A 13,024-nucleotide genomic window follows, 5' to 3' on the forward strand; every position below is an offset into this window, starting at 1 on the left:
GCCGAGTCATACGTAGGTGTCGTCCGAAGCGAGCATCCCTCTATTTCCAAATCTGGCAAGTGTAGTGAGTGTAACTTTAGAAAATGAAAGACCTCCTTTTCACATATATTATATATATATCACATATAGTATGTATATGTATATGTGTACGGTACGTATATATAAATACATATATATATATGTATATGCATACACACCGGGACCAATCCCCGCGTGCGTATGTCTGTATATATTATATCTAACCACATATGTATATTACATGAATCCTTGGTGTTGTGGTGATGGTATCGTGCATTTGCTACGTCATTGTGGTAGTTTTAATTACGTGTGTTAATACATATATCTATATATATATATATATATATATACATATACAGAGAGAGAATAAAACGTAACAAAACTCTCGTTGGTTTGGGACATGGTATATCAGCAAATGGACTGTACTTCTATCATTTTTTTTTCCTGTTTTTTTTCTGTTTTTCAAATTCGTGTCCGAGATTGCGATGGTGTGTGGGTGCGACTGGCTGAGTTCATCTCGCTGCTCTTGTATACACGTGTACGTGGCGCGTGTGCGTGCGTATGCGTGGTATGCCACATTAACGAGCTCCATTTGCGTGAATGCGTGTGGATGTGTGTCGTGTGCGCGAGACATGTATATACTTATGTTATATATATATATTATATATAAGACATTTTATATATACATGTATATACACACACGCGGCGTATATGCGTACACACCGCGTGCACGTGCGGACGCAGGCGTGCGCATATACGCGGCTCTTCCATGGCGGGAACTCTCTGTGCATGTTTTTATATGTGCTGTTTTTATTTCCTATTTCTCTTATATACCCCTTTGCCGTATCTTGCGTCACCGTGCCTGGCGATCTTGATCTTATATTCTCACGTCTCTCTTGCGCTGTTCGTTTCGACCTACACGAGTGAACGAGAATATTAGCAACAAAATGTGCAATCGTTGCGCGTCTCGTTGCGCAATCCGTCGTTTTGCGTTAATAAAATTGCCGGCCGCGGGGGAAAAAAAAATCCGTTACGTAAGACGTTTCCTATATGCTACGTTACTTGATACCACGAGATGGAGACGAAGGTTAAACGCGATTACACAAGAGCGGAGGAGCCGAGGATCCGACGATCCCGAAAATCTGCCCTTTAGGGATTAAAGACCGTCGCAATTAGATGTTCAATCTCGCGGACTCTTCGACACGGGGATCCCCGGGCGGAAATTCGGGGATTGGAGGATCCGAGGACCCGAGTTTCGCATCTATAAAAAAAAGCCTATGGATGAATTTATTAAGTTTCACTTTTCGCGAAGTATCTTCTATCGTTCGTCCACATCGATACGTCACGCTTATTTATAGTCACACGATTCTTATCCACTGTGCATCGTCAATGCATTAATAATAGTCGCCAGCAGCGACAGCAGCGGCACAGCAGCAGGAAAACTCGTATCCCTAGGTATCATATTTTTCCTCCTGGCGATTATTTCCGAAGAAGCGTACGCGATTAGACCGCTCGTTAAATAGACTCGGTTGCTAATGCTATTCTTCGTTTATCTCTCGCATCCTCGACCTCGTAGCGATCTCGTCGTCGTCGTCATCGGCATCGTCGTCGTCGTCGTCGTCGTCGTCGTCGTCGTCGTCGTTGATAGTTACCAGATTACGTACTTCTTGATTGCATATTCATATTATATCTAGTTAGCTGAAATGTTGCACGAGCTGCATTATGCAATAGTTGCCAGTGGCCGCGAGATGCGCGCGTTTGATCTCCGACGGAGCAATTTATGTATGGGCGGCGTTTAAGAGCTTGGGGGACAAAGTCGATAGTCCGTATCGCGATCTCCGCAGACCGAGTGTTTACCGTGGGGACGAATCGGCGAATCTCCTCGCCGAGGTTCTCGCACTTGAATGTGTTTATTTTCCGTTGCGGTTTTTCTTTTCGGTATGTTAAGTTTGACGTCTCTTTCTCTCCTTTCTTTCTCTCCTGTACTGTATTGTGACAGTATCTTTAGTCTCTTGGAACGCGATGAGATGACAGTAGAATTGAGCTTTTTACATGGTATTGACATTTGCTACGAGTAGGTAATTATAGATGAGAAAGAGCACGGGGCGAAGTCCTTGATGGAATTGATCGATTCGCCGTCTTGTTTCAATAAACGCGACAAAGTTTCGATTCTTTCTCTAAAAAAAAAAAATCCTTTTATACATTCTCGGGCTCACTTACTTCCCTTTCGTTTTTACGTCTGCATTATTCTTTCTCCGTATAAGTAAAATATTTATATACACATATATTTCCAGCGCTTATAAAAACAAGAAAGGAAATCAAGCAATTTCATTAAGTGCATTACCCTGTACAAATACGAGTGTGATGTTCGTTATATCTTCGTTGATTTTGAACGTAATTGAGAGAATCTCCTCTTCTCTGCAACTATTTGACGTAGAGTGTGACCTGTGGGGAGCATAAAAGGACATTCCATTTAACGTTATCATCCGAAATATTTTTTTTCGCAATGGTCATTTCTTATATTAAAATAATAGCGAAATTAAAATATTTAAAAAAAAACAACGTGCAACATACCGCGAACCGGTGAAAGGGATTTTTCGACAGTCGATAAAATAAATTTCAACTCCGTGCGTTAGAATAATATTACAGTCTCGCATAACATAAATTTTCGATATTTTTTTTGAAACGATCAATTAGAATTGTATTACTTAAACATCTACATTGCAAAATAATATTGGCTCCAAAAATGTTCCCTGGAAAAAAAATGCATGTTTAAATGTTATTCGTGTAATTTTCGCATTTCACAATGAACAGGTGAAATTCGTGATAAAATATTTGCACTTTGAATATTTTGCAAGGGAAAGCTATTACATTTATATTATAATGGCAGTGGGTAATTTCGATAATTAAAGAGGACTCAACGGTCATTTTTTAGAGCTTTTATTTCATAGCTTCGCATTTCCATATTTGTACGTACGTTTGGTGAAAATATACGTGCGCGGGACATGTCTGTTAAAAATTAATTAGAGTTCGGGAGTCAGTACCTATCAGACATTGCGCAAAGAAATGAAAGAGATTGAGTGTGATAACGTGGAATCGACCATCCTTACGCATTTTGGGGTGATATTAGTAGACACAGTTGGCATCGTTAATGATTTATGACGAATTCATCGAAACGGGACCTTGTATTCCAGGAACGACAAGGACTTGCAAAAAAGAAAAGGATATAAGTAAAGACAGTCAGGCTAAGTTAGAGCACTCGCAGATCGGTATGGAGTGCTGTAAGCTGTGCGGCAAGAGCGTAGCCAACATAAAAAAGCACATGAAATCGCACAACCCCGACAAGCACGTATGTCAAATATGTATGATATCGTTGACCAGGTCTGACAATCTGAAAAGGCACATTAAGTTGAAACACGGCATACGAGAGGGCTCCTTGATATCGCCGTTTATGCGCATGGAGCACAAACATCATTTCTTAGCAAAAGAGAGTTATTTGACTTAGTAATTCTTGCGTCGCATAAACACACAGCGCGTTCACGTGCAACAGTACGCTAACCGCGGATTGTGCGAGGATCTTCGAATCGACCAAGCCCGCGTCAGGAAAACTTACTGGCCTTATTGGCATACGAGAATCCAAGGTACTAGAGTACGGGCACGACGGTCCGCCTCGCTGCAAAGGCACAGCAAGTCGCAGGACCGTGTAACGACTCTCCCTCGACAGGTTCCACCCATCCTGGGATCTTTCCGACACCTCGGATGCGTGGATCCTTCGATTCATAAATCCTCGTATACTCTACACACATAATTTATTTTTCTATCGTATACGAAGCGTAAGAGATTTGCGTGCATGCGTTCGCAGGGAGCTGCTTTGAAGCCGTGTAACTTGTGCCCGTGTCACGTTAATTAGTATTAATCGCCACGGTCGATATGTCGCACGAAGGATCCACCTCGTCGCATAGCTACACGTGACGATTACCATCGTGTGCGCGTGCGTCTCTCCTTTTTTTTAACTTGGAGTACTATTTAAACTAAAATTAAATCTATTTATTCTCTTGTGCGTATATAGCTCCTAAGTATTTAACTCTATTGAGGTAAGACGCGCGGGGGTCTCTTTCTCTTGCCCGAGACAAGCAGATTCCCTTAGTTATAGCGGAGTGTTCGTAGAATCCATGTAGCTGGAGATCTCAACGAAAGTAACGTCGAGTACAAAACTTGATTCCTATTCTACCTCCCGTTGATCGTCCGGACTGGAATACGAGTGACGTTCCTCCAAGATTACGGATTGTCCCGTAATCGTCCTGCCGTTCAGTGCACACTTCCGTGTCACGTCAGGATCCGCGGACTCGCGGCTCCCCCTTGATCCCTGCGTCCCCTTGGGCGCTAGGGTTTTCGGATTCCTAGGTTCTTCGGACTCCAGCATCTTCGACTATTCGTCTGTAGGCGCGCAGGAAAAGTATATGATTTAAACGATATTAAGTATCTCTTATACGCACGCGTCGCGAATGCTTTTGCACCGTCTCGATCATTCTGGGATCTTCGTCGAGTCGTACACACGTGCGACACGCGCGAGTATATCTACCGGAACGTAAAATACACGAAATTATTTTACGTCGGCCGGCGTGCACGAAAATAATGGTAATTCACGGGACAATTTTGTTTCATCTCGAGCGCGATTAATCTGTAACAGTAAAGTGATGCAAAACATTCGTCGAGGCGTGCACGTAAAATATAGATATATATATTTATATATTTATACGTATATTATATTTATATGACGTAGGTTGTGAATCACGTCGAAGACTGATTTCTGTGTGAGTCGTCGCGGCTCAAAAATAGTCATGATGAAACTAGTCCCGCAGGCCCATAGGCTGTTTACGAGAAAGAAAAGAAAAGAACAGGCTTCCTACGGAGCTCACTTGTGGTGCCTTTCGCCTTAAAGTACAAGGATAGATCGCTTGTCACGATGAATAACAATAATGCGATAAATAGTAATTATAATAGGCGATGCGATACCACCCTTAGGCAGCGCATGGTCACACGTTCAATAGCCCTTGTACGTCGTTATGTAACACACGTGTCCCTTCTCCGCCGTCTGCATCATTTCTCGCCCGTCGTGGCTCCGGGTAGGAATGGCGTCGAGCCAGTTTTTTACCTATGTTCTTTCTCTATTTGCAGATGCGACTCTTTTAGCTCTTCGAGCCATTGAATTCGCGCCAATAGCGGGCGTAGATCGAGCAAGTATGTCCCAAGTTTTCTTTCTTTCTTTCTTTCTTTCCCCCCCCCCCCCCCGGAAAGAGGTGCCGTACGCTTGTAAACGCAGAATACACTCGCGAACGCCGTTTCGTATACCCCTAACCCGTTAATTTCTCGCCTCACGGGAACCCGTGGGTTCTAGCAGTTATCTCTCGAAAGTCTTTAGTCTACTCGAAACCTGCGGAGAAAGAACATTATATGGGATTAGCCCGAGTTTCCACGCAGCTCTACGGGATTAGGTATAACAAGGTCGTGCTCTCGCGACATCTCGCAGTTATTGAAATCCTCTGTCCTGCTCCCCTCCCCCCCCTCCGGGAAATTCCTCTCGTGCTCTCGCGATTTTTCGAAACATTCCCGGCGCGACGAACTTTTGCTATCTGTTTCGTCCGCACAAAAGCGACAGCGCGGTTTCATGCGGGAACGCGCGCTTTGTTCCTCTTTCTGCCGCTCACGCGCGCGTTACGCAACAAATAAACGCCGTCTCGTTTCGCCTCTCGCCAAGCGGATGCGTTCTGGCGAACGTCACGGTTTCCGAAACTGGCGAAAAATGCCGGCGCGCGAAACTCCCGGGTGCGCGGGACTCACTTATAACCGGGCCCGCTTTGACTGTGAGCAGTAATCGTGTGGTACAGTTTGCCGAGAGGGGTTCATTTATTAACCCGTTTTTGCTTCTTCATTACGAGGATGTTTCGTTTTCATTCACCGTCGCCGAGTCTGCCTCCAGTGGCTTGGGATTTTTGAAATTTGATTTCTTAGCTTCCATTACTGTTGGACACTTGGCGCTTTTATACGACACTACGTTCTAATATCAAAGTTGAAACTCGCTTGAAAACCGCCGCTCGAGATTTTAAGATCCTTCAATGCTTAAATTCTAATCTTGGCGGCCCCGCTCTCTCAGATCTTAAATTCTTATCTCTCTCGTAAAGTACGAGCGGAACTTTTCGGGAGTTAAAGCCGCAGGAGCTAGGGGTAGGCCCCGCATCGGTTGCGCCGAGCGCTAGTAAAAATTGCAAGAGTTCGGAGTCGCAGAGCTCAGTCAATGACATATCGACTATTTTCCGGCTGGCAGCCGGGCTGAGGATAAACAAGCGGCAACCCACGAGCGTATGACGTGTGGACGGTGTCGTTCTTGAGAATCAAACGGATTGGAAACCATTGTAGTGTCCCCTTGCCAAAAATACACCAGGCGATATGTCTCACGCGAGTGCTCGGCGTCGCTTGTCCAAAATAACTTTCGCCTCTCGTCCGTTTGCCATACGTCCCCCAATTTTTATATCTCTCTCTCGTTACGAGGGCGTTATTCCCATTTCATTCACCGTCTTGGTTTCTGCTAGATCGTACGTCGAAATTGCCTCCTCGGAGAAACTACCTATAAATATTAAAAGCTCGCGCTCTGTATGCATTTGCTGTGCAGTGACACGGTATTTTCGCTCACGGTACGTTTGCGCGCGGAATGTTGGTGCTTCGCCGTGCGCGCAGCGGAGGGTCCCCGAATGGCACGGATTCTTGAATCCGCCAACTCTGTCTCCGTTTTCTCCGTGACAAGGATAACACGTAGCCGGGGCGACAATTCGGATCCGGTATTATTAATGTCCGCGAGTTGGCCGTGACGTGCCAGCCGTAACGTTACGGAGCCTCCGCCGGCGCTATATCTCGCGCAAGACGCGAGAAACGCTGTCGCGTTTCGGCGAGGCGCCTCGGCATCATAACTTTCCGACCTTTAACGCTGGAAAATTGTCTCTCTGGACGACGTGGTAAAGCGATGGATGGATGGATGGCGGCGTCGCTTGCATTAGCGAACCGAGCCCGGGCTGGGCCCAAATGGAAATTAGTATCACGCGAGACTTTCCCTGCCGCAGCACGATCAAAGGGCTCTCTCTCTCTCTCTCTCTCTATCTCTTTCCCTGTCTCCCTCGCAACACGGTTGAGCGATAAAAAGCTCAACAGCATTTTGCATCCCCCCTGCAATAGCGCTCGGTCCATCGATCCATCGTTGCATCTAATTATACAGCGCGCCCTTCATTACCCTAATTACCCTCGCAGTGTACCTTCCGTCCTCGATTTCATCGATCCGCGCCGGTGTTCTTTCTGGGTTTTCGTATCGGATATTTTTATTAATCTGCAGAGTTTCACGGATCCGCAATGACACCCGCTCGGATTCGTTCGGATTCGCAGATTCCCGGCATTCGCCACGTAACTCGATCATTGATCCGAAAATTGTGCCTTTCGATGCATTAACCGTTTTGACGTTCATCACCGCTATCATTCTCCCAGGGAATCGCCCTCGGTTACAAAATGTCGCGGACTATTAATTGTCCGATATTTCCTCAAATCCGCAATCCTTAACGTCGTAAATCTTTACATCGGCTGTCCCACTTAGCCGCCGTGCAACTTGCGAAGTTCTCCCGCTCGGTATTGTTTCCGATTCCGCTTGTTTCTTTTCCCGCGTTAAAGCCCCCACTTCTTTCAACTCTTTTTCTCCCTCGCTCGTTTTCTCTGTCGCGCCTTGATCCCATTGTCGCTTCTGAAGTCGCTATCTCGGGGAAGCTCCTCCAGCCGATACTTCCGTTCACCGATACTTACTCTCGACGACGATCGATCACCGAATAAAGCGGCTCCACCGACAAAACGACGTATTATAGCTTTCTTTCTGCTCTCCAGACGCATCGGTTGTTTAATATTCCCGTGCACAAGACGGGAGAGTGCGGCACTCGTCCAAGGAGCGAGTCCTTTCCCGACGATAAGCTCCTTACCGGCATATCTTCTCGCCCTTATTACACGCGCGCGCGCGCGCTCTCTCGTCTCACCGCGGTCGGACGGATGTGACGGTGGTTTGAGGATGAGGGCTGGGTGTCCTGAATAAGAGGATCAGCGGGTGGAGGTGCGTCCCCGAGTGGTGCCCCGCCCGCAAAGAGTTTCGTTTCTCGAGCGCACGACAAGAGGCTTTTCGTCTTTCGCGCTCGTGCCCGCTTACTTTCAAACCCGGCGGTTGGCTTAACCAATGGAGGAGAAACCAGAGCCGCCTCTGGCTTCCGCCGATACGTCCTTGAGAGCTCGCTCGAAGGAGCAGAAACTTGGTCTGGCGCAAATCTCGCGAAACTCCGCTGATCGCGCCGGGCCATTAATCACTTAACCGTGGGGTTTTCAGTGCGAGAAAAACGACATTCTATAGATATCCCTCTGTAAAGCGGCTCAAGTTTTGCACAGTTTCACTTTACCTTGTGGTATGTCCGACTTTCAATTTTTTTTTCACGTTCCACATCGCAATTATTCAACACAAATCCCCGGGCAATCTGTCCGCAAACTTCTCTCAGTCGTCATACAAGACATTTTTGTACATAACAATTTTACAGATTCCCGTTTATTGGACGTGCAAACTCTTTGCGCCCCATTTTCCGAATCTTTGGCACTTTTACCTATTTACACTTAAGCCATTCTCGTTGACGTGGTCAACTAATCCGAGTGATCCTCGCCATCGACTATTGTTAGTACCGAATGCTCGATTGAATACAGAATCCGCCGTTCTCTTCGCGTATATCGTGATGTTCTCGTTATCGCCGTTTCCGAGCAGTTCAATCAACCCTCGCCTCCCTTATGTCTTAAGTGGTTACATGTTCGGGGAACGCGCTGCGGCATTGTCTTGGAACAGACGGTACGTACTCGACAGATCTGTAGCGAGGCTACTGTATAGCTACTGACAGGAATACTCGAAATGAAGTTCCAACGTTTCGGTCTTACGAGTGGGTGGCACTCCGGGAATCAATGGCATCGGGAAAGTTTACAGCGTCGGAATTTCGTTGCTCCTGGAAACTCACGCGACGCAATTTGCAACAAACGATTTCATCGGCGCAATTGCATCACCGGTAATTACGTGCGCGCGGAACGAATTTCATAGGTAACGGTACGAACTATTGATTCCGGAAGAATAATTCGTACTCAAGTTATTCATAGCCGAATGTTATCCCGTTGACTTCCAAGATCGACAAGAGGTCCCGCTTGGCGTACGTTGATCCGATAAACGTAGGCGAGTTGGCAAAATTAACGGAAAACCATCGCGCATTATTATTTCACGCTTGATCGAGAAGAAACTCCTCCACCTTCGTTTCTCGGCCCGGGTTTGAGTACCGCTGTCCGCTGGAGGTTTTCGGAAAGGTTCCTCGTTTGACGGAAATATATTCGGCCGCGGTGTAAGATATTTCCTCGGCAGCCACGTGTGAATTTAGTGCGGCACCTGGTTCAACGGAAAATAAGAGGGGGAAAAAAAAGGAGGGAAGTGAGGGAAGACGGTACGAGTCGTTTCCCGCATACGATCGTCATTCGGCGAGGGAAAACGCGAAATCCTGTGGCAATACCGTACCGTATGGGCCACTGTGTTGAATCCACGTACATAGATCATGCGGCCACACTCCTCAGCATATATGCAGTTTAGTCGAATGTACCGGGAGAGAGAGATAGAGGAGAGGCGCGCACAATGGAGGGTGGGAAATACACTCTGTTCTCTCCTGTTCCCGTCGTTGCATCCCCTTCACCCTCCTCGCCACCCCGCTCGTCCTCTACGGCTGCTGCGTCTCCTCGTCCCTGCCCCTCCTGCACCCCTCCTCCTTGACGGCTCTTTCTGGCACAGCGCGCGGTGATCGATGCCGGTGTATGAGAGAAAATATCGGGTTCTACGCGGCGCGAAGATTGGGGCGTTGTTAGCACGAGCGATTGTTGAGACGGCTCATCTTTGACTATCTGTATTTGTACGCGCGTCTTTGTAATAGCGAACTCGGTTGCTTGCACCAGTGCGCACTGAGCGCACACTAAGGCTCGTTTATAGCCAGTTCGTATATTTAACGTCGTCTTAAATACACGTTCAAAGAGTATTCGGTCCAAAAAAAAAATAAAGATCGGTGCAAACGCTGGACAGACCATTTTTCTGCATAAGAAATATTGCAAGAGGTATCTACGTTTCTAATTCGTACGTTTCCTGAAGACGCGGCGCCGTTGTACCTTAACGAGGAATTACTCGGACGTCGAACGGAGTTTACGTCCAAGACTATCGCCCTGGGGACGTGCGAAAAAGAGCAGAGCGTTTAATAAGTAAAATTATTCGCGCGGGAGTAACATGGGCAGAGACGAAAGTTTCGTCGAGATATACATCCGGATGCATTATTCAGTATATAAACCAGCGTGTACTCGCCTCGCACGTATATCAACGTTGCGGGCCGAAAAATAGAGACAGCTTACGTGCGCAGCGCCCGGTACAAAGTGCGTTAAGCTCCGAAAGGGCTCGCGCCCGTTTCTCTCGCTCTCCTCTGCATAATAAATCTCTCCGAGTATCCCCTCCGCTGTTCTGTCCCTCCCTCAGCCCCCCTATTTTCTTGCTGTCTCTTTTCTCCGTGTACCTCCGACCCTCTGTCCATTCACTCGCTCCCTCTCCCTCTCTCCCTGTTGCAGCATTAGTCGGTGATGCTGGCAGCTGGATGCCACACGCTGCTCGCCTCCGCCCTTGCATCCCTTCGAGCTGAGGGATGCTTGCGCAGGGGTAACGGACGGCGCGCTAGCAGCGGCTGCTAGGTCGACCCTAACTTTGTAAAGTTTGTAAAGAGGAGATTGTGGAGTATCGGCGGCGAGAATTCGATGACCCCTCTGGGGTGCCTTACTGCAGTCGCATGCGCACGGTTCACTTCTGGACGCGTATTGGAATTAAACGCGGAGCGCTTGGCGATCATTTGAATTTGTTCCTTTGATTGAAATTAACCGAATTGCAGGGTGATGTTAGTCCTTCGGCGAATCCTGTTATCGGAGTAGATTGGGAAAGAAAACAGGAGGGAGAAGGGGTTGATGGCCTAGCCGAGTCGCGAAATATATGCTGGACAGCACGAAAAGCGCGTTGGTGCGCCCGCTGCTCATAAAGTTTCAGTGTACTTCGAAACGATTGACTCCGGGCGCCCCGCGGAACGATTTCCTCACTCATAAATCTCCGCGCCTCATGACACTGGGGTGCATCCTGTCTCTCTTTCTCTCTCTCTCTCGTGCGATACAAGATAGAGTTAGCTCTTTCGATAATCTCGCCTAGCTCGGCCGGGAAAATTGGCGTCTCATTTACGAACGGCTCGCGCTGTACAAACATCGGGGCCCCGTAATTTCCAGCGGATCCGACCGCATCCGCCTCATTCGTCTTTGTCTTGGGCGCTCGCAGGAATACTTCCACTTCCGACTGGCTCCACTTCCGTGCGACGCCCACCGTCGGCCCGCCGGGCATTTAAATACGTTCGTGCCTCGCGATTCCGATATAAATCATCATGCGAACGCGCCTGGCAAGAGCGAGCGAACGCCTGCCAGTGATTGTAAGGGTCGTGTTACGTCCCTCCCTCCCTCCCCCCTTGATAAGATCAGTTTCGAAGTCTCGGAAATAATCACGCTAGCGAATGGACGCTTGCTTGTTACTCTAATACGCGCAGCCGTCTGTCTTTTCCGATCCGGCTCTCATATCCACTTTCCGCGTTCCGGCTCTTTCCTTGGAAAGACATGCGAAGCTCAATCGCGACACGAGAGTACATAAAAGTTCATCACTTCTAACTAATTTATTAATTTTATCTCCTTTATTTTTGTTTTTTTTAATTCTCCGTCTATCTCCTTGTTTGTTCTAAGATTGTACTTTAAAGCCCCTTCTATGTACACTTATAATTTTAAATATTTTAATTTTGTTATCATTGTTTCTACAATTTTTTAGAGATGAAACGTTACTCGCAACATACTTGACGTAAGAGTACAAATTCGAATAGCCGTAATGTGTTCAACTCTATTCTATGCTTTTTATGATTCGCGCGCGAAGTATCAGACTTGCGACACGAGTTGCAGTTCGCTAAAGAGGATCAAAAATCCTCCCAGGAATACGAGCGCGCGTCTAGCGTGTGCGCTTTTACATATCTTCGGCATACGTAAACTGCACAAGAAAAGTAACGTATACATATATTACCCTACCGAAATATACATGTATTGGTATGCTGGGGCGTGCACCCCGAAAATTCGGGCTATAAAAGTGGTAGCAGTGGGAAAAATGTCGACGTGGGGCGACTTGATCCTGCGGAAAATCCGGCGCTAATGCGCCGAGAAATTTTACGGAATTCGACGTGATTTCGATAGCTTCGACTTTACACAAAGAGCTGCCGCCGCCGCCGCTAAAGAGTGCACACGCTAAAACGCGACGTCGTCGTCGTCGTTTATGGTGAAAGCAATTTTGACGACCTTGAAGAGCTATTTTCGGGGCGGCTTATTTAATCGTTCATCCGATCGCGGCGTCTCTTCTTCGTCAAAGCCAAAGTTCTGCGGCGCGCTTTCCAATTAATGCAAAACGCGAAACTCTCGCGCCCCGCGAACGGGAACCGTACATGATAATTTTTGCATATGCGATTCTGCATAATGACAGTTATATTTCCGCTCTTTCCGCGTCCGTTAATTCGCGAAGAATCGCAGATTTTGTACAATATTAATAAAACGCGGTGCCGCATAATAATAGTTCGGTATCATCGGTCAACGTCACTCGCACGTCGCGTTCGAATCAAGATCGTCGCGTTGATGGTCGAATCAGGATTGCGCCATCGAACTTCATTTCCGCACGTTAATTTCGCAGCTGGAGAATAGTCCGTGGCTATTTCGCGAGGAGAAATATTGGCATTGTCGGTGGCACATCGATTCTCCTGCTCGATAACTAAAATATAACCGGTGTCACGCTACCTACGGATACGTTACCTTGCACGCCTAG

The 13,024-nt window shown here is 47.2% G+C and overlaps 1 protein-coding gene across 3 annotated transcripts in view; it reads left to right on the top strand.

The window, feature by feature from the left end:
* LOC105560976 (protein tramtrack, beta isoform-like) overlaps window positions 1–13,024 on the top strand; it is a 51,691-nt gene that overhangs the window by 13,307 nt on the left and 25,360 nt on the right. The window contains exon 5 of one of the 3 annotated variants that reach the window (XM_012010551.1): window positions 17–2,209. The exons of the other annotated variants lie outside the window; for them this stretch is intronic. Coding sequence (XP_011865941.1) covers window positions 17–87 — 71 coding nt within the window. The 3' untranslated portion in view covers window positions 88–2,209. Of the gene's footprint in view, window positions 1–16; window positions 2,210–13,024 lie in introns of those variants that run through there. 3 annotated transcript variants of the gene reach the window in all.

The sequence above is a fragment of the Vollenhovia emeryi genome, unplaced genomic scaffold (genome assembly GCF_000949405.1).
Source record: "Vollenhovia emeryi isolate VEMERY1.0 unplaced genomic scaffold, V.emery_V1.0 DF939215.1, whole genome shotgun sequence".
NCBI lineage: Eukaryota > Metazoa > Arthropoda > Insecta > Hymenoptera > Formicidae > Vollenhovia > Vollenhovia emeryi.